This window comes from Mastigoproctus giganteus, chromosome 3 (assembly GCF_048544385.1).
Source record: "Mastigoproctus giganteus isolate SK-2022 chromosome 3, ASM4854438v1, whole genome shotgun sequence".
Lineage (NCBI taxonomy): Eukaryota > Metazoa > Arthropoda > Arachnida > Uropygi > Thelyphonidae > Mastigoproctus > Mastigoproctus giganteus.
The window spans coordinates 135,811,063-135,831,176 of record NC_143577.1 but is presented as its reverse complement, the minus strand read 5'-3'; the positions used below and the strand labels follow the sequence as shown (position 1 = coordinate 135,831,176).

Genomic DNA, 20,114 nt, shown 5'->3' with positions numbered 1-20,114 from the left:
TATCCGCAGGCTTTTTCACTTTCCACTACCCTCAGTGTAGTATCACATATTTGATACATCTCACTGGGATTAGTGCTACTCAAGTGCAGTCAAATATGACTCTGATACTGACGAATTCAGTACCTTGAATTCGTCAATATTGATCTTTAATTGCCATTCAACCTATCTGCCTAATTTTTCTAGATCTTGTTGCAGTAGCTTACCCTGATTACTGTGATTATTCATGCGGCATCTGCAAACTTGGACAAGAAGTCTGACATATCTTCTTCATCTCTATCGTTAATAATTATTAATTATAATTATAATTATAAAAAAAGCAATGGTCCCAGCACTGAAATCCAAGTATATAATATCAAAATTACTTTTTGCATTCAGTTCCTCTGTTAATGGTTCTGCATATCCAATGAGACTGGTCAGAGAAGATCGTCTCTTAACAAATCCACGCCGTGACTGCAATATAATTTCATTCCTGTATAGATGGACCTGCATTATTTCTTTAACCGTAGATGCTATATTTTTTGGAACAGAAGTTGAATTAACAGGTCTTTAATCTCTCCAGATTACAGATCTGGAAGATCTGTGATCTGGAGAGCCATTCTCACATCAGCCAGTCTATAGGTAACACTCCTGAATTCAAAGATAATCTAATAATTATGGCTCACTTATGGCCATTCGTGATTATGGCTATGGATTACTTACATCCTTTGCTGCCTACCTTAATATAATTGGATAGATGTCATCCAGCCTAAGCGCCTTTTTTTATGTTAAGCTTCAACAATTTCTCTTCCACTTTCCTCTCAGTTTTCACAAAATCATTTAGCTCCCTGTTACCTTTTTATGAACTTCTGGTATGCTCCTCCCTAAATTAGTCATCGTGTGTCAACGTAGATGCAAAATACCTATTCGGCTTGTAATTCAATCGCTTCCTTCTAGTTTTAATATAAGTAAAGCGTTTCCTGTTTTTTGGCATTCTTTGCCAGAAACTTCTCATAATCTGCCTTCTCTGGCCAAACCTCCTTTGTGACTTGATTGCAAACTATTTTATATCTGCCATGGGCGTCTGTATCACCTAATAATTTATATTCATCCCATCCATTTTTCTTCCCTGCCACAATTCTCATCAGTTTTTTTAAGAATTATTATCCAGGTGTAAGCCTGGAACAGTATTACTTCTTTGGTATGAAAAGCCTTATAAATTGTAAGATTACTTCCCCGAATGCTTCGCATTTAGAATTTGCTGTTGGTAACATCATCACACGTTATAGAATTCAGGTGATGATTCAGATGATTCAGATGATGATTTAGAATTCAGATTCACTGCCTGGAATTTAAAAACTGTCTGAGATCACTGTATTCTCTTTTTAAAAAACAAATGTCCTTTCCTTTATGCTTGACAGTAGTTACGCCTTTAAAATAAATCCCGCTTCAGCACATTGTGATCACTGTCTGTCATCAAAAGAGTTTTACCTGAAGGTTCTTAATGCATATGGAATTGCTGCTTATAATTAGATTAAGAGCATCGCTTCCTTTTGTTGCCTCTATAACGTGCTACAATAAGAAATCCATAATCCAATAAATCCAAAAATCTTACTCTTGTGTGAGTGACTATCCCACAAGTTCCAGTCAACATCTGGAAAGTAAAATTCCCCATTATAAGACGTTCTGATTTACTGTCCCACTCAATTTATCTGTACAGTTTTAGTTAAACTTATCACTAGTTACATGCCTGTACAGTTTCAGACATGTAACAATTTCTTTTTTCCCAGTGCTTATATTTACCAAACTGGCCTAACATTTCACTGCCCATAATTGTCGACAGTGAGCACCACCTCATATTTAATATTCTGCTTTCTTAAGAGCATCATTCCACGTCCAGTCGTTTTTTTTACACATTGTACTCCCCATATTCTAATTCTGCATCCATTATGTCTGAGTACACCTTGTGTCCGATATCCCCACAATGTCTGCATTTGATTCCACTTCAAATTCATCAATAAATAGTCGAAGGACAGAATTTGAATAGTTGAAATAAATGGCTAAGGAGAAAAAAAGTATGAAATTGAAAAGGAGAGAAGTGCCGCTATCTCAATGAAAAACTGCAGAATCCAATGCATGCTTTTTCCAGGGTATCAGCTATAATCAATACTTACTAAATGCGAAATCACATACACCCATGTAGTCACGCGCATATTCATGCACACACAGTTATACCCGCAATGAAAAAAAATTACGTAATGAAAATGAAAGATCATTAATCAGATAAACTTTGTTTCGGAAACAAAAAACTCATTTGAACAAGAAATCATGGGAAATGTTCTAAACCGCACAAGTATTAGAACGAAACACGATGAGCCAACTTTAGTTCACCGCTATATTTGTTCCGGTAGGCAGCCTTTCCATTTGTAAGATGTAAAATCTTACATGTTAATATTTTAGAAATGAGTGAGATTTATTTAAAATAAAACTTAGGAAATAGCAAAATAGGACAGTAAACATTGCCAGTCACTAATATTATTCTAGGTCACTCACAAGGATTTAAAATTAGACAAGGTTGAATTAGAGAAGGGAGCGGTAAGCTATTAGCAATTAGGGGTACATTTCAGTTCCCACCATGGCAGCGACTATATTTGTTCCGGTAGGCAGCCTTTCCATTTGTAAGATGTAAAATCTTACATGTTAATATTTTAGAAATGAGTGAGATCGGTCTGGTAGTATTGGCGTCTGACTGTCGGCGATGGCATGGTTGTTAGATCATGTAAAATAAATCCGCTAAGCTTAACGAGGGGTGGCGAAGGTGATGGCGAACTTCAAAGCAGCGGATTGCCTGGGAAAAATTTGGAAATTTATTAAAATGAGCTCTGAATATACAGCTTGAGAAATTTTAAAGGAAATGATGAAAGTTGACAAAAATGAGAAGATTGGATAAACTCAGAAAAAAAACGCTAGCAGGAATTATGTGAGGCGTTGCTGAATTCAGAGTAACAAAAAAGCCAGTGAGCAGGGGGAAACGAGGTCAGTTCCCTCAGTTGAGCGCTATGTGGGTGGTTATGAAAATGTGAGTTAAACACAGATCCAGCAGTTGAGCTTTATGTGGTGGTTATGAAGATGGGTTAGAAAAATCAGATCCAGCAGTAGAAGAGAACAGTCGAGTAGTCCGTTATCGGAAGGCAAGGATAGTGGCCCGTATGCAAATAAGTCTGTCCGTTATAGGAAGGCAAGGGTAGTGGCCCGTATGCAAATAAGTCAGTCCGTCGTCGGAAGGCAAGGGTAGTGGCCCGTATGCAGATGAATGAAGTGTAAGGAGAATAAGCCTGTCCGTCGTCTAAAGGCAAGGGTAGTAGCCCGTATGCAAACGACTGAAGGGTATGGAGAAATAAACCTGTCCGTAATAGGAAGGTAGTGAAAGTGGCCAGCGTGAGAATAAGTAGAGTAAGGAGAAAAATAACCCTAGCCCATCATAAGAAGGCAGTGATAAAGGCCAAGGAAAGAAATAACCCTAGTCGAGCATCTGAAGGCAGTGATAAAGGCAAGGCGCAGATTAGTGAGCTCAGAAGATAAAGTTGTAATTCCTAGTCCGCCAGAATAGCTGAACCGAAGGTTAAGTAGCAGTATCGAAGACGAGCCCATAAATTCCTAAAAGACACAATGATGCCCTATCCAGACTTAGACTACAGACCATGGAGAAACTTGAAGTTCTGAGATGAATGCAGTTGGTAAACGATGATGCCATTCCCAGACAAGAAGCTGAAGGCCCCAAAACGGAGAAATCCGATTCGTAAAATTAAGTAAGTGACTAGTTATATAGTATTCTCCCTCACAAATAAAGGACTGTTGGAACTCTAATATCAGATTAGTATAATGTTTAGAAAGATGTTAAGGGAAGGATATACAAAGATATAAATATATACATAAATATAGAGATAACTCAGATGATAGTTTTGGGTTTTGATTAATGTATAATTAGACATATGTAGAAAGGCAAAGGAGAGAAATTTGATAGTTGTTATTAGTTATTGTCTAACATATAGGTATAATATATTTTGGAAGGGAAGGGTAGAGAATACAGAGAAAGAAATAGCCTTATGAATGTAGCTAACCCTTGGGACCAGCATTAGTCCAGAAATTGGTGTCAAATGTACTATCTGTCATGATTAGAGAAAGTTGTGAGATTATATTCCCCAAGACAAGATGGGGCACTAATTAAAACGGAAGTTAAGAGTGAAATTCCTAAATCAATTTATAAGGTAAGGATTTGATATAAATAGGAGAAAGGGTGTACCTAATCCTCTTAAGTAATTATTGTTCATGTGTGAAGAAGAAGCTATAGCAGTTTTTGTAAAGATATTAAGTTTGTTGTGTATAAAGAAATAACCTTTCTAGTGTAAAACCAATGTATTTAATTGCCATATATAACTGATAATACATAGGCAAATTTGAGTAATAATAATATGTGCTTGAGAGTTGTTAATTTTTATATTGTGTATATAAGTGTAAATAAAATGTTATGTTATATATTAATGTGTGTGTTGTTTGTCATTCGTGAACACTCAGCCTGTCCGAAGGGAATTATAAATAATTAAGAAGTTCCCTTGAATCTGGAATTCTCCTGTAAAGTAGAGTCAGATGTGTAAGTGGGGAAATTAAAATAAGGTGGACAACAACTTATAAGGGAACAATAAAAAAAGCAAAAATAATAATTAAAATAAATATAAAATATATATCATCAAGTTAATTATTCCACCCCCCACACATTCTTGTCAGTTATTTGGTCTCAGGAGTAGATAGCAAGGTTTTCCACCGAAAAACTGGGGATTTTCGACCAGCAAAGCTGTCCAATCGACCAGAGAACGAACGCAATTTACAGACAGAAATACACATAGGCCGTGAAAGTCACTTTCCAACTGACCCTAATATATATATATATTAAAGTATCCCTATGTAGAGGGCTCTGGAGCCAATTCTAAGGTTCGTACTGAAGAGAAATTTGGACAACAGGTACAATAAAGAATGCGCTCGCCATTTATCGGAAAAAAAAAATTGTTACAAATTTTGTAACAGTAATTATTATTTGTAACATTAATAATTCTTATTAAATAATAATAATTATTATTATGCAAATAACTTACGTTATTTGCATAATTGTAAGTTATTGCCACAGACTCACTACTCAGCTCTACTGTCCTGTATAAAAGCAATGCAGTCTCTTCAAAGTATAAAAGCAATGCAGTCTCTTCAAAGTATAAAAGCAATGCAGTCTCTTCAAAGTATAAAAGCAATGCAGTCTCTTCAAAGTATAAAAGCAATGCAGTCTCATAAAGTAGATGTTTTCCTGCACTACAACAGCAATGCCAACGACGTTGCAGGAAAAGGCGCTATTAGTGAAGCTGTACTATCAGAACAGCAACAATGTAGCTGCGGCTATCAGAGAATTCCGGCGTCAGAACCGCATAAGGCCCACGTTGACCTATGACTGTTTGTGCTGTCCGCAAAATGATTGCGAAATTTGAAGCGACAGGACATCTTGGTGTTTAACCAGGTAGAGATCGAAAACGAGTGGAATCCTCTCGTGTTGAAGATGTGGCCATGGCTGTCGTGGATTTATCAAATCAATCTCCATGTGGTAGCGCAAGTGTGCCAGCTGTTTCTCGTGAAGTGGACATGCCGTATTCCTCTGTAAGGCTAGTAATGCGTCAGCTGTTGGGGTTACTATCCTTACAAGATGCACATGCTACAGCAGCTAAAGAATGGTGATGCAGATATTCGTTTCACATACGCACTTCAGTTTCTGGCACGAATGACAGTGGATATCATTTGGCTATGGAACATTCTTTGGAGTGATGAAGCCCACTTCTGCTTAAATGGACTAGTGAATACGCACAACTGTCGCATTTGGGTAAAGAGAAAACCGTTGAGTTCTCCAAGAGGTCCCGTTGCATTCTCTAAAAGTGAGCGTGTGGTGTGGATTTACGGCCACATTCATAATTGGGCCATATTTACTTTTTTGAACAGGTAACACCGACTGGACCCCGCGCCTGTTCCGTCACTGGAGAGCGATATTATGAAATGTTGGAAATTTCGCAATATCAGAGTTACAGCAACGTGGGTGCCTCCAGGATACATTATTCATGCAAGCTGGTGTGCCACCCCGCATCCACCGTTGTGTCCAAAGATTGCTAAGACAACGCTTTACAGACGAACGGGTCATCAGCCATTGTTTCCAGATATCTTGGTCACCCCAATCACCGGACCTCACCCCGTGCGACTTCTGATTATGGGGTTTTTTGAAGAACCAGGTGTATCGGGAAGGATGTCAAACTCAGGCAGATCTGAAGGACAGCATTAGACGTCATGTGCTGGCTATTCCAGTTGACATGTTACGTTTTGCTGTAAAAAATGCTATTCTTCGAATGAAAGCTGTTGTTGACCTAAATAGAGGACACATTGAACATTTGTAGCACCGTTCAAGTGATTTCTATTTCCAAAGCGCCATATAGTGACAAAATTTGTAAGTATTTTTTTTCCCAATAAATAGCGAACGCATTCTTTATTGTACCTGCTATCTAACTTTCTCTTCAGTACGAGCTTTAGAACTCGCTTCAGAGTCCTCTATATAGGGATACTTGAATTTTAACAACCCTGTATATACATGGTGATTCAGAAGGAATAGTAAATAAATTGGGAGGTTATAATATCGATTATTCTGAGTAAAAAAGGTTCATATAAACACGTGTCCCATTCACAACGGATAAGAAGATAGAGCTGTCTGAACCTAGTGCTCACAAAGCCATTTTGAGAGGTAAAGAACGATAAATTAATTTTTGTTTGTATTTATTGATTTTTGAATGACACAAAATAAAAATAATTGACACATTTTTCATAGTTCACAATAAATATTCGAAAATGCCACCGCCAACCTCAGCTCGGACAAAGAAATTGCTGTTAAGCACCAAAAGCTACAATCTTGCTTTACCATCCACGGGGGAGTTCTTTTGGCTACCCTCTTCGCGGCCGCCCTGGAGCCGTTTCTTTCTCGGTACTGCAATTTTATAATGTATGATGACAATGTGAAGTTCTTCATAAGTCCAAAGACCACAAATCAACAGACGATATTTGCCAGATGGTAAATAGCACAATCCGAGAATTTAAGAGCTATCTGGATTGCACTGGGCTCCGTATTAATGCACAGGAGACTGCCCAAATGACCATAACTTACGAGCAGAATAAAAATGACATCTCGATTTCTGTGAAGGTGTCTAGTGGCACTCTCACCTGGACCTGGGTCTTAAGTGGGATGACAGACTCACCTTTGCTCAAGACTTCGGCCCTATGAAGACAAACATATACGCTACTTATTAGTATTAGTATTAGTAACGGCCGCATGGTGCAAGAAAGCCTATGGCTTATGCTGCACCAGCCAAAAAAAAAACTTTATGAGCTACTAGACAAGAACTGGTAGGAATTAGGGATCCTCAGCTAGCGACGAAGTACATTTTAAAGTGTGTCCTGCCAATTCCAATGTATGCTTCTCAAATCTGGTCCTCACCTCTTGATTCACATTATAAGTCCGTCCTTGGGTTCGAGTACCGGTTCCTGCGATGGCTTAACAGAGTTGCTGGCCACCCTTTCGCTGTCTCAAGGGCCATTCTCTACGACCTTAACATCATACCCTGGATGTAGCGGACAATTAACAGGAACATACACTCTTGCACAAATGCTCCAGGCAGAGTGGATGCGCCAGACCTGGATAATGTTCTAGTGAAACCACGTACCACTGCGTCCAATCCTGAACAATCTCAGTTGCTGCAAAGATTCTTCCCATCTAATGTAGGAAGAATATTTAACTCTCTGCACATAGATTCGAAAAACTCTGTGAGGATGCAATGCACCAGAAACAGATCTTCCAGAATTCTTATAGATTTACGAATCAGCTGTAAAGTGACAACATATCAAAGTATTGTGAGAAAAAAATGAAACTTTCTGCTTTAAGAACAATAATAATTTGGTATGCTATTGAATGGAGAAATATACTTTCACTAACAGTTGTGTAAATATATAATGTATATATGTGGATTTACTGAATTCTAAATATACGATTTGTATAAAGTATGTACAGAATTATTAATGTGTAAATATATATGAAATATAAAATGTGCATATAATATTTCGAAATAAGGCTAAGTGTCCAGTATATGTAACCCACTGCTCGCAGTAGCTCGTACGCTGACATGTAATCAGCTCCCTCCTGGCACTTTGCCGTCCTGGGGTGGTTTCCTTTTGTGGAATATAAGATTATACAAGTATATAAGATTATATCATCTGCATACATTTTTATGAAGGAGTTCTTAATTACTTCGAATATATCATTTATGTAGATATTGAACATTGCTGGCCCTGCACGAGTGCCCTGAGGTACTCCCTTCTTTACATTATATGATTTTCCTTTTGTATTTTCTACTTCAACTGTTATTTTTCTTTTGATTAAATAACGTGCTAAAAGTTGATTGATTCTTCCCCTTATACCATATTTCAGTAATTTTTGTTGCAATTTTGGGATATCAATTAAGTCATATGTTGTGGTCAAATCCATAAATAAGATCATTATGAAGTTATTGTTGTTTAAATATAAGTTAAAAGAATTCTCTCTCTTGTTGTTGTTATTATTTGGAGCATTAGCAACTAAGGCCATATTGCTCCGGGAATATGCGGTGGTCATTTCCTGACCTTTCCGCGCCCTCCGTATTTGGTGGTGACGGGCTCGAACCCCGGTCTAATCAAGAAGCGTGTGCTACGCACTGCTGCTGCTCCTTCCCACCTGGCTACGGAGGCGCCTTTAAAAGAATTCACTAAATTCTCTAATAATGTCTGTGTGCTCTTGACCTTCTGATATGAGAATAGAGAGTTATTTAACAGTCCATATTGATGTAAGAATTTGCTAATATGAGAAAATATAATTTTCTATGATCTTATTTATAGCTGACTGTATTTTTATTGGTCTATGATTGTAATAGTCATCTGGTAATCCCTTTTTATATATTGTAATTAATTATCTTGAATGAATGAAAGTAAATTAGTTGGATGACTCTATCATCCATGTTATAAGTTCCACCAAGAGAACAGAGAACTGTTCTTTATTTCTCTTCACTTCGATTACTGTAATACGGTGCAGTCCATAAGATTTCTTGTTCTTCAACTGTTCTATAATAATAAGAATCTCAGTAAATTGTGGAGTTAAGATTACAGAAGAGTTAACTATCTGAGGAAGAATTTGTCAATAATGAATATAATACCTATTGAGATCTAACATAGCTTTGGCAAACCTATTTGCAGCCTCATATTGTTTGTTTGTACCAGAAATCTGTTCTAATAGTGTTTTAATTTGATTTCCCCTTGATAATTTTTTCCTTGTACTTAACAGGTTGTTTATAATGTTCCATTTATCCTTCTGAGATATTTGCTTATCCACAAAACGTTGATTGTAATAAGTGTTTTTTTTTTGTTTTTAATCATACCTGTCAGTTCATTTCTGAGTGTTTTATAATTGTGATAATGTTCTATCTTCGATGAACAATTTCTATTCTGCCTGAAGTCTTTATCCCTTTGTACCATTAATTCTTCTATTTCGTTAGTCATCCAAGGTTTCTTAAACTTATTTCTCCTACTCCTAGGATTTATGTTGCAAGCTGAGTAATTTGCATTTCTCTCTCTATTAAACCTCGAATTGTTTATCGTTTGTATTATCTTATTCGAAATTACGTATACATTTGTTGTGTAAGATGCTTGCTCTTGTATTAACATATTATCTATGTTTTGTTTCAGTTTATCTGGTGATAAATAATTTTTCTTCGTAACATTTGTTGATTTTATATCTTCACATGGATGTTATTTTGAGTATATATCCACTATTAGTATACATGTTCTGTGATCTGAAAATTGATTTAATAGTATGTAAGAATTAGCATACTAGCAACTTAGCAACTTCATATTTGTTATAAGGTGATCTAAACAAGACTTACTGTTCTATCACCCTCCATCCTTTGTTGCCTAGTTATTCCAAATAAGGTATGTTCAGATTCATAATTGTTTAGGATTGCAGAGTATTTGAGTATTACATTATCAGTTTCATTGGTAAGTAAATTAATATTAAAATCTCCTACTAGCATGGTCTTATCAGCCTGTATGTCATCCCATTGCAAAATTGCGTTATCTAATTCTATTAGGAAACTGTTTATAGAATCTGATGGTGACCTATCAAAAGCACGAATCATGAATGGGTTTTCAGGATATTCTCCTAATAATTTCAAACAACATTTTTCACAAGACATATTTTTCACAACATTTTTTTAAGTAGTAAACCTGTACTGCCTTAAAACATGTTATATAATATATTGTTATTCCTCCACCTCGTCTGAATTCTCTCAACATATAGAAATAAACGGGCCGAAAATAAACCGTTTTCGAGATAATGCACATTTTCTGTTAAGATCCGCCACTGACTATAGGAGCACTAGTTTAGCAAAAAGCTGCGAATTCTTTGCTAAGGGTGGTTTTATTAAACATAAGATAATACATTTTTATCCCGAATAATTAGAGGAAAATCTTAATCAGTTATGCACAGTTAGTAAGGATTTTGGACTAAAGATGAATATGGCTAAAATAAAAGTAATGATGAACAAGAAAGGGAAATAATGATTGAGGAGCAGTAATTAAAAAGGTGGAGTCATATACTTATCTGGGACAAGTTATTAGCTGTAATAATGATAAATTGCTGGAAGTCAAGAGAAGAATAAATTTTGGATGAATAGCATTCAGGAAATATAGTCACATACTGAAGAGCAATATCCCAGTTTGTCTGAAACGTAAAATAATGAACCAATGTATATTCCCCACCATGACTTATGGAAGTGAAACTTTGGCACTCACCAAAAGAATGGAAGAGAAGCTGAGAAGTACACAGCGAAGAATGGAACGAATTATATTGGGAATCAGACTGTTAGATAAGAAGAGAAACACGTGAATTAGGCAGCAAACTCAAGTAAAGGACATTCTTATCAAAACTAAAGAATTAAAATTGTCTTGGGCAGGACACAAAACTCGAAAACATGATGGACTAAGAAAATAATCGAATGGTACCCAAGAAGAGCTAGAAGAAAATCTGGAAGACAAAGGCAGAGATGGATAGATGAAATTCGTGAGTTTGTGGGTAGTAAATGGATGGCCAGTGTTCAAAACAGAAGGAACTGGAAAGTTACTGGTGAGGCCTTCATCCTGCAGTAGATTGAAATTGGCTGATGATGATGCATACATTTTTAATTTTTGGTGTCAACACCACAAGATTTTACAGATGTGTTACATGTTACAGGATGTTCTTTCTAACACTCTTTCCTCAATATCAGGTGTTCTGATTCTGGGCCTACCTGCTCGTACTCCATGTGCGAAGCATACTAGTACACACAAGTATTAATATGCCTGCAACGTCTCAGAGCATTGAGAGAGGGGAAAGGGAGAGAATGAGCATAAACTAACCTAAACAAACAAGTCAGTGGTGGATCCCAACTCTGTACAGTTTACCATGTCAGTGGTGGATCCCAACTAGAAATGTGCAATTTCTCGAAAACGATTCACTTAAGGACCTATTTTTACCAGGCTTTTTTTTTTTGCCTATTGTAGTCTGTACAGTTCACCTTTGAATTATTGACCACCACTTTTGAAACATGCTGTATATTGGAGATACATTGGCGCTTTTCCAATCCAATGGAATCACTCTCGAATCCAGTGATGCTTTCACAATTAGTCTCAATGGTTCAATGCACTCACTTGCCTCCTCCCTTTAGATTATAGGGTAAATGCCATCAACCCTCAGAACCTTACTGGCCTGTAGGCTCAAAAGTTTTTTCATTAAATAATCATGTGAAATTTCAATATCATTAATTTGATATATATCGACTTTACACCCATAATTTCTCTTGGACATGTAAGGTTTTCTACTAAAAATATCGATGCAAAATAACTGTTGAGTTCATCTTCAACTTCAGCTGGCGTATCTAATATCATCCCATGTCCTGTACATAAGTGTCCGATCTGGTTTGTCCTTCTCTTCTTTGCATTTATATATGTGAAAAATTTATAATCTCCACTTTTTGGCAGCAATTTGCCTTTGCCAGCACTTTGCCTTTGCCAGGCTAACCTTTTCTGTGGCTCTATCACAGATCAATTTGTAGCTGTTACAGGCTTCAGTACTTTTTATTGCTCTGTAAATTTTCCATGCTGTCTTTTTCTGCTCTTCTAATGTGGCAATTTCATTATTCGCCCAAATTGGAATTCTCCTCTTGGAGTATTTTATTAGTGACATATACTCATACAATGCTTCTGTGATTAATGTTTTAAAGGCATACCATTATTCAATTGTATTTGCTCTCTAAGATATCTACCCAGTTAATAGACGACATATAGCAACTTAAGTCGTCGTAATTTCCTTGCCTGAAATTTTAATCCATTCCATTGTCTTTCACTATTGCTACCTCTCTCTTAATCGACCACCGTAGAACTCCGTGACCACTTCCTGCTACTGGTTCTTATACTCTCAGCCCTACTATGTACTATGTCATCTGGTTCATGGGTGATGATAAGGTCTAGAATATATATAAGAGTAAATGCAAGTAACGTTACAATTTACGTATAGTTTAAAAACCGGAGCGCTAATTTTCAGAAATGTGAATTCTCCCTACACCACAACCATCTTACCTTTGGGACAGAGTTTACTTAAAAAACAAACTTTCAAATTTTTACTTTCAAACAAACAAACAAACTGTTTGTTTGCTTGAAATGTTTTATTTTTTCAATTATTTTTTCAAGCCAGAAGAGAGGAACATACTTTCTACACTAGTTAGGATAACATGCCTAGAATTATCAGCTTCCTTAGTCTGTTCAGGATTGTTTTTATCAGAAGTTTTCAATTCATAAATTCTTTTTCTTGGGGACTTTCATTAATTTGTCTTCTTTCAAAACTTCTTCTGGATCATGGAATGAGTTTGGAAAACAATAAGTGTTAACCTAATCACGAAAACAAAGAAATAAAATGTTGCAATGGTGGAGGTTCAATAACGTTATGGGGTTTCACTGTGAAAATGATATATGCTGCATCCGTTAACAAAACACCCTTGGTCGGTAATTGAAAGGAAGGTGTTTCGTAACATGGGCCATAATTTGAGAATCGACTGACGACCAAAATTTGCACAAAGTTCATATAAGACATAAATTCCATTCTGTAATATCGCTAATTGAAATTTTATGGTTGTGGTGTTTCTAATGGTAAAAAAATATTTAAAAATAAATAAGCAAACGTGTAATTGCTTGAATAAGCATTTTATTTGTTTGATATCTGTTTGTCCTTTTCTATTATGGTTTACCAATGAAAAGCAATAGCCATTAGCAATTCAAATAACCATTTTCAATTTCAAAAACCACTTTAAAATTCAAAGTGCGATTGAACCATTTCATTCGAAATCAGTAAATGTTCCTGTATTTTTTTTTATTTTTAGTTTTCAGTTGTAGAATTAATGCTGAATGGCACGTTCAGCATTTATATTACGCAAAATATTATGAAGCAGCCTATTAGATATCTAAGATTTATAATGAAATTCGATATTTTCAATTATAAATAAACTGTTTGCAATTTGAATCGCGTGAATTTTAAATTATAACCTCTACCTGCCGAACAGAAAACAATGCAAGAAGTCAGTTCTCGTATATAAGTACCAGAATAACAGGAATACCCCAATTAATTTATTAGAATCTGACAATAGGAGTGAAGATTTCTGGAAATCTCCTTGAACAGCTGCTTCAAAAACCAAATGAAACAGTCTGATCTGTTCAGTTAATTTTCGCTTGAACAAATGTTTTCTCTTACAAGTTCAAACAAGAACTTTGGTATTCATTCAGGCCATTTTTTATTTTCTGAATCTTTTAATGAGACTTCCTGTAAAACAGATTCGCAATATTCCAAAAAGTGTTACATGATATGATATGTATAAATATAACTTTGCATTTCATAATGAATTATATGTGAAACATTTATAAACACTGTTTTTTTTTTTTAGTTCCCGTAACTGTTGGATATGGCATCTCTTGAGCTCCGTTGTTTAACCCATCCTTTCCTCTCTCTAGCGTTTTTTGTTTTGATGCTAGATGTCTGTAAGACTACGGCGTCGGAGCGATCTTCAATTGACGCGTTATACCAAGTAAGATAATTATTGCTCTCTTTTTCCTTAATAGGCAAAAATAGCTATATATATATATATAAATTTAAAAAGTCTTATAATATATATATATATATATATATATATATATATATATATCTTCAGTGATCACTGAATTATAGTCACCGATGCAACTCACGTGCTGGGCCGCCGTTCACAAGGGTAACAGCCGGTATTCGCCTTGGGATTCACTACACTAGATGGCGCGAAAGGTCCGAAGGGTTTCTGCAGCCACTCTACCTGTAAAGCATTTCACAGTATTGGAATAGATGGCGGTTGCATGTCTATATGCCTCACTTTCCTTCCCAAAACATCTGACAAGTGTTCAAATGGATTGAGTTCAAGAAAATTTTGGGCCAATAAAGATGGGTGATATTTTCGCTGTGTTCCTCGAACAATTCGAGCCGATGACATGGTGCCTTTTCGTCTTGGAAGATTCCATTATTGTCCGGGAAAAAAGGCAACATGGTAGGGTGCACATGGTCTCCTAAGAACTGCCAGTAGACCTCACCAGTGACATCCGCCAGTATTGCACTACCTCTGGCGGGTGCGAGATTTTCGGTGGTAATTACACCGGTACACGATGATGGTTGACCAGGCCTGGTGCTAGGGATGTGCACCAGGCAGCACCTGCCCATGTGTTGGCTGCACCCTGGTGGAAAAGTGGCCTGACACAAACAAAACATTAATATTTCCACGCATACACTTACACTTTTTTAGGCCCATTATGCAGAGTTTCTGCACCATAACAGAGTACAACAAAGGTGGAGATGGGCTAACGCCTAGTAGCCAACCCGTTACAAGAATACCCAAACACACACACACACACACACACACACACACACACACACACACACACACACACACACAGTACCTTGATTAATATTATATATATATATATATATATATATATACATATATATGATAATGTGTATAAAACTGTATATAAATTGAAGAAGAACTCTTTATTGCATACAGAACGCACATACCGTACGCAATACCCTCCACGGCTACAAGCCAGGGGTTTACAGTAAAGGCTAATACAAGGTTACAAAGGCTAATACAATGTAATAAACGAGGATGTAATAAACAAGGATATATATATCATTAGAATGTACATAAAATTGTGTGTGTAAATAAATGGAAAATGGAATGTTAGTTAGTTTAGTTTATATATATATACATATGCATGTTTCCGTCACAGGGTGGTACCCGGATCTACATTCATTTCCACCAATATAATTGTAGGCATATTACTAATCTAAATATGGTAGCCTGTTAAAGTAAGTGTGTGTAAAGAGGTGTGTAGTATGTCACAGTGAACAGGCCACTCAGCCACCAGATGATAGCCACAATTGGGCAAATATCACCCGGTGCCTGCCCTGGCACGAAAAGCCTGGCCTGGGTCTGCTATGATAGACGGTATGATATGTACCTAACTCCCGCACCCACTAGTAAAGTGCAAGACTAGTCCCTAGGATGCCCACTTCTAGGAGCTCGCAAAAAAAAAAAAAAATAAAATAAAATAAATAAATAAAAAAATAAAATAAAATACGGGGTATTATCCCGCAACCTGAATCCACAGGAAGCCAGCGGGGTAAACAAAAAAAAAAAAAAAAAAAAAAACGTACAGGCATAATTAATATAAACATATTGTAACGTCATTAATGCAATTATTCAGTAATAGTACTAACTGACAACAACCTCCTCTTTCTAAAAACCATTCTACAAAAATGCTGTAATGCATCATAATTAACAGATGAAGACAACAACACTGCCTCATTCCCCCTGCCAAAATTAGCCACGAAATGTATCAGCTCACACCTGAATATATAGAATGTACCTTGATTACTATTATATAGAATGTATATATATATATATATATATATGATAATGTGTATAAAACTGTATACTATATAATCTTGTATATATATATATATATATATATCATTAGAATGTACATAAAATTGTGTGTGTAAATAAATGGAAAATGGAATGGAGACCTCACCAGTGAAACTATGTTTCATATGGACTGGAGGTGCTAGCCGTTACCACTAAAACATCCCCATATTAAGCAACCACCGCCAACTGCCTTGATAGTGGGCACCCTGCATGATGGGCCCATGAACACGTGTTTCTTGTGAAGGAGAATGTCAGTGTTTTGCACCAGGTATTTGGACTAATCAGACAAACATACTCGTTTCCAGTACTCAAGTGTCCCACGAGAGTGTTTTGACACTACAGGTTTAGCAGTTAGACAATGACATTAGTCAACAGGGTTTTGCCAACATAGGTAATCATTTTTGTTAATTTGTATGTGCTGATTACGAACAATGACAGTAAAAGTTTCTGTCCATCACATTTTTTAGAAAAAAAAATGCAAAAAACAGTTTTAAAACGAACGAAAATATCTTCAAAAATCGTCGAACATCGCACTTTGTACCTTAACCGATCTAATTTAAAGATGATTCATCTTTCTGTGAAAAACGTTCTTCGAATCCCGTGAATTTGAACCCGAGCATTTTCCACCCGCTGTGGGGAACACGGTGACAATACTACTTGCTACACGTGCAGATTAAACTTGATATAACAAAAAAATAGAACGAGACGTAAGCAGGGGTGCATTAATGGCAGAATATAACATTGGTACGTCAACATGTTTATGTGCAGTTAATAAAACCGTATTCTGAATATCTCTATTTCGCATTTAGCCTCATTATTTCTGCATTAAATATATTAATATAAAAGAGATATAAAAACACGGATTTTTTACTCTGTTTGTTATTTGGTTTTCAGGAGCATTAGCAACAAAGGCCATATTGCCCTGGGAATATGCGGTGGTCATTCCCTGACCTTTCCGCATCCTCTGTATTTGGTGGTGACGGGCTCGAACCCCGGTCTAATCAAGAAGCATGATGTGCTACGCACTACTGCTCCTTCCCACCTGGCTACGGAGGCGCACTTATGCTGTACCTTTCATGTTTCTCGACTTAACAGACTAGAGTCAAGCCCAGTGCAGGGACTTCTTCCTCATGATCACTGGCCTAGTTTCACTCTGTGGGGCGGTTCGTAAAACCAGTTTGCGTTCTCCACACACAAATGCATGTGAGGAACTCGGAAAGGGCAGCACACCCATTATTTGTAAATTGGAACCCAGAGTAGCACAGGGCGCGCTCGTTATACCGGGATTGCTACTGTACTGGGTCAGCTGTGTAAACTAACGGGCACTATTTCGCGAACGGTACGGGGATCATTAGAGGAAACGCAAAACAATACAGATGTGCCGGGCCGTGCATCGCACTCATTCTGCCCAACCTGTGTCACTGCGTTACGCTTCCTCCGTTCCGAGGACCCGCTTCCCTCATATATACGAGTGCGAAGGTCTATAGAATGGTGTACTCAATCTTCGGTAAAAACAAACCGAAACTCTCATCGAAAGTTAGCCACAGACTCTCACTTCACAAGAAAGTCGTCCGGTAACTTCCCAAATTAGTACGGTTGAAAAACCAGCAATGTCCCGTTGGTGTTGGCCTCAGATTTGTTCTACTTATCTCTGCTATGACAGAGAGACGCGAATTGTGCCCGGCGCGCTAGCCGTGTTTCTGACTGAATTGGCGGCAGACATGCATGTTGACGCCGTTGAATAGCATTTATGTAAAAATACACGCTACGCGATTGTGGAAGTTGCCGAATGCTGTAATGTGAAACCTTGGTGCCGCTGTCGTTGTAGACTATTCGTCTTAAGGCTGCAATGAAGAAAGTAACCAGAAATAGAAGAGAAGTAGTAAAACTCCTATTTCTGAGCAACCTAAAGAATTAACTTTTGTAATTCTAAAGGTTGATCGGAAAATGACGTTTTTGGAAAACTTGTCCAAATATCACGCAACAAAAGAATTTTTCCTGAATTTTCTACTAAGTTCTCACCGACTAACACCGAAATGTCTTCCAAAAACTTAACTGAAACAAGAAAACGCTCATTTCCGAGCAACCTATAGAATTAACTGTAATTCTATAGTTTGATGAGAAAACGAGGTTTTCTTGAACAATGCGAGAAAAATAAATGAAGACAGTGGTATCCAGTACTCCTGGCAATCGTATTGTTTATACTAAATTTTTAATTTAAGATTTTTCTCTGTTTCGGAAAAAACACCTCGATTTTTTCAGTTTTTCCAGTACAATATTTAAATATCACGCAAATGTTGAGAACAAAAGAAAGAGTGTTCCTGAATATACTTTTCGGTCTTTAAACTATAGTAGTTTAAAGCAAATATTTCTTTCAAAAACTAAAGGGAAACAAGAAAATGACTATTTTTGAGCAACCTACAGAACTAGCATTTATATTTCTATAGGTTTCGTGAACAATCGATATAAATAAATGAAGCCAGTGGTTTTCATGGCTGCTCACCCTCGATGAAACTTTTATCCATATTTATGATCCCGAAACTAAAGAAATGTCAAAACAATGAAAGAATGCAGGACCACTTCCTCCCCTCCAAAAAAAAAAAAAAAAAAAAAAAGAAGTCACATTACATTAGAGGAACTGCAGGACGCTGGCCTCACTGATCCGCCGAAAAAATGTGCGTGTAGAGATTATTAGGGCCACATTTCGACCTGGCTCCAAACATTGTGCTACAACTGTATAATTGATGGCAGGAAAAGGACACTTCCCCAAAAATTGGAGGATGGCTACTATGAAATTAATCCCCAAGAACCCTCAGCAGCCGAAATCATATTGTCCTATAGCTCTCCTGACTGCAATGAGTAAAATGCTTAAACGACTACTTCAAAAGCGAATCCAACTTTATTACTCTGCAACCAACTTGGAAGCAAGTAATTAGTTCGGATTCAAGCCAAGCCTCTCAGCTGAAGATGCCATGAGAAATCCACTAATAGCTCTCGACGAATGCAAGAAAAAAAATACTTCCTTGCCATTGCTGTGGACTTTGCCATGGCGTTCGACTCCCTGTGGTGGCCGAGCGTCCTGGACATACTCCGACAGGAACAAATCCCAACCTATACAACAGTATTCAAACCTACTTATCTCAACGTACCCTAGAAGTTTTAGCGCCATACCAGCGAATTACCAGAACTGTATATAGAGTATGCCCGCCGGAGTTCTCGGCCCCCGCTTTGGAACATTGTTTTCGACTACTTCTTACATAGTTTCTTAGCTTACTTCTTACCTCCGGGATGTGCGGCTATAAGTCTTCATCGATTATCTAATTCTGGTAGTAGCTGCGGACTCCAGAGCCCAGCTGGAAGACCAAAAAAAATGCCCTAGTAATACTACAGAGGTGGGCGGAAGACAGCTACCTCCAAATATCACCAAAAAAACCCACATAAATCCTCCTGAAGGGAACCCTCAACGTTAGAAGACCGTCTCAAATAAAAATAAATAGAGCCATTTACTTCAAATTAAATTTACTACCTAATTGAAATACCTCGGCGTAATCTTTGACAGCAACTTATCGTTCTAGCCCCATTTCAAACAGCTCAGAGAGAAAAATAAGAAACTACTCTGCACTGTTCTCACGGGTCACGCGCCGCGACCGGTGCCTCATTTAAGCGCGTCCTCTCGCTATATTATAAATCCACGTTTGTTCCAATGATTACTTATACTCACGACATCTGATACCTTATGGTACCAGATGGCGAAAGACCACCATGATCACCAACAAAAAAATACTAGAATGGATACCCCAAGCAATCTTACTCACAGTGACCCGAGCTTGTAACACAGTCAAAACTGAGGCACTCCAGCTCCTAGCAGGTGTCCTCCCGTTGGAACTGGAAACTGTCCGACCTGGTCTACTATACTAATACTCCAAAGGAATCTCCATCACATTCCACGGATACACA

General features: G+C 37.2%; 1 protein-coding gene across 1 annotated transcript in view; it reads left to right on the top strand.

Annotated features, from left to right (window-relative positions):
• Positions 1-20,114, top strand: part of Tk (Tachykinin) — a 123,181-nt gene that overhangs the window by 40,624 nt on the left and 62,443 nt on the right. Inside the window, exon 2 of the mRNA XM_090370667.1 lies at positions 14,097-14,237. Within this exon, the coding sequence (XP_090226793.1) occupies positions 14,115-14,237 (123 nt within the window). The 5' untranslated portion in view covers positions 14,097-14,114. The remainder of the gene's footprint in view (positions 1-14,096; positions 14,238-20,114) is intronic.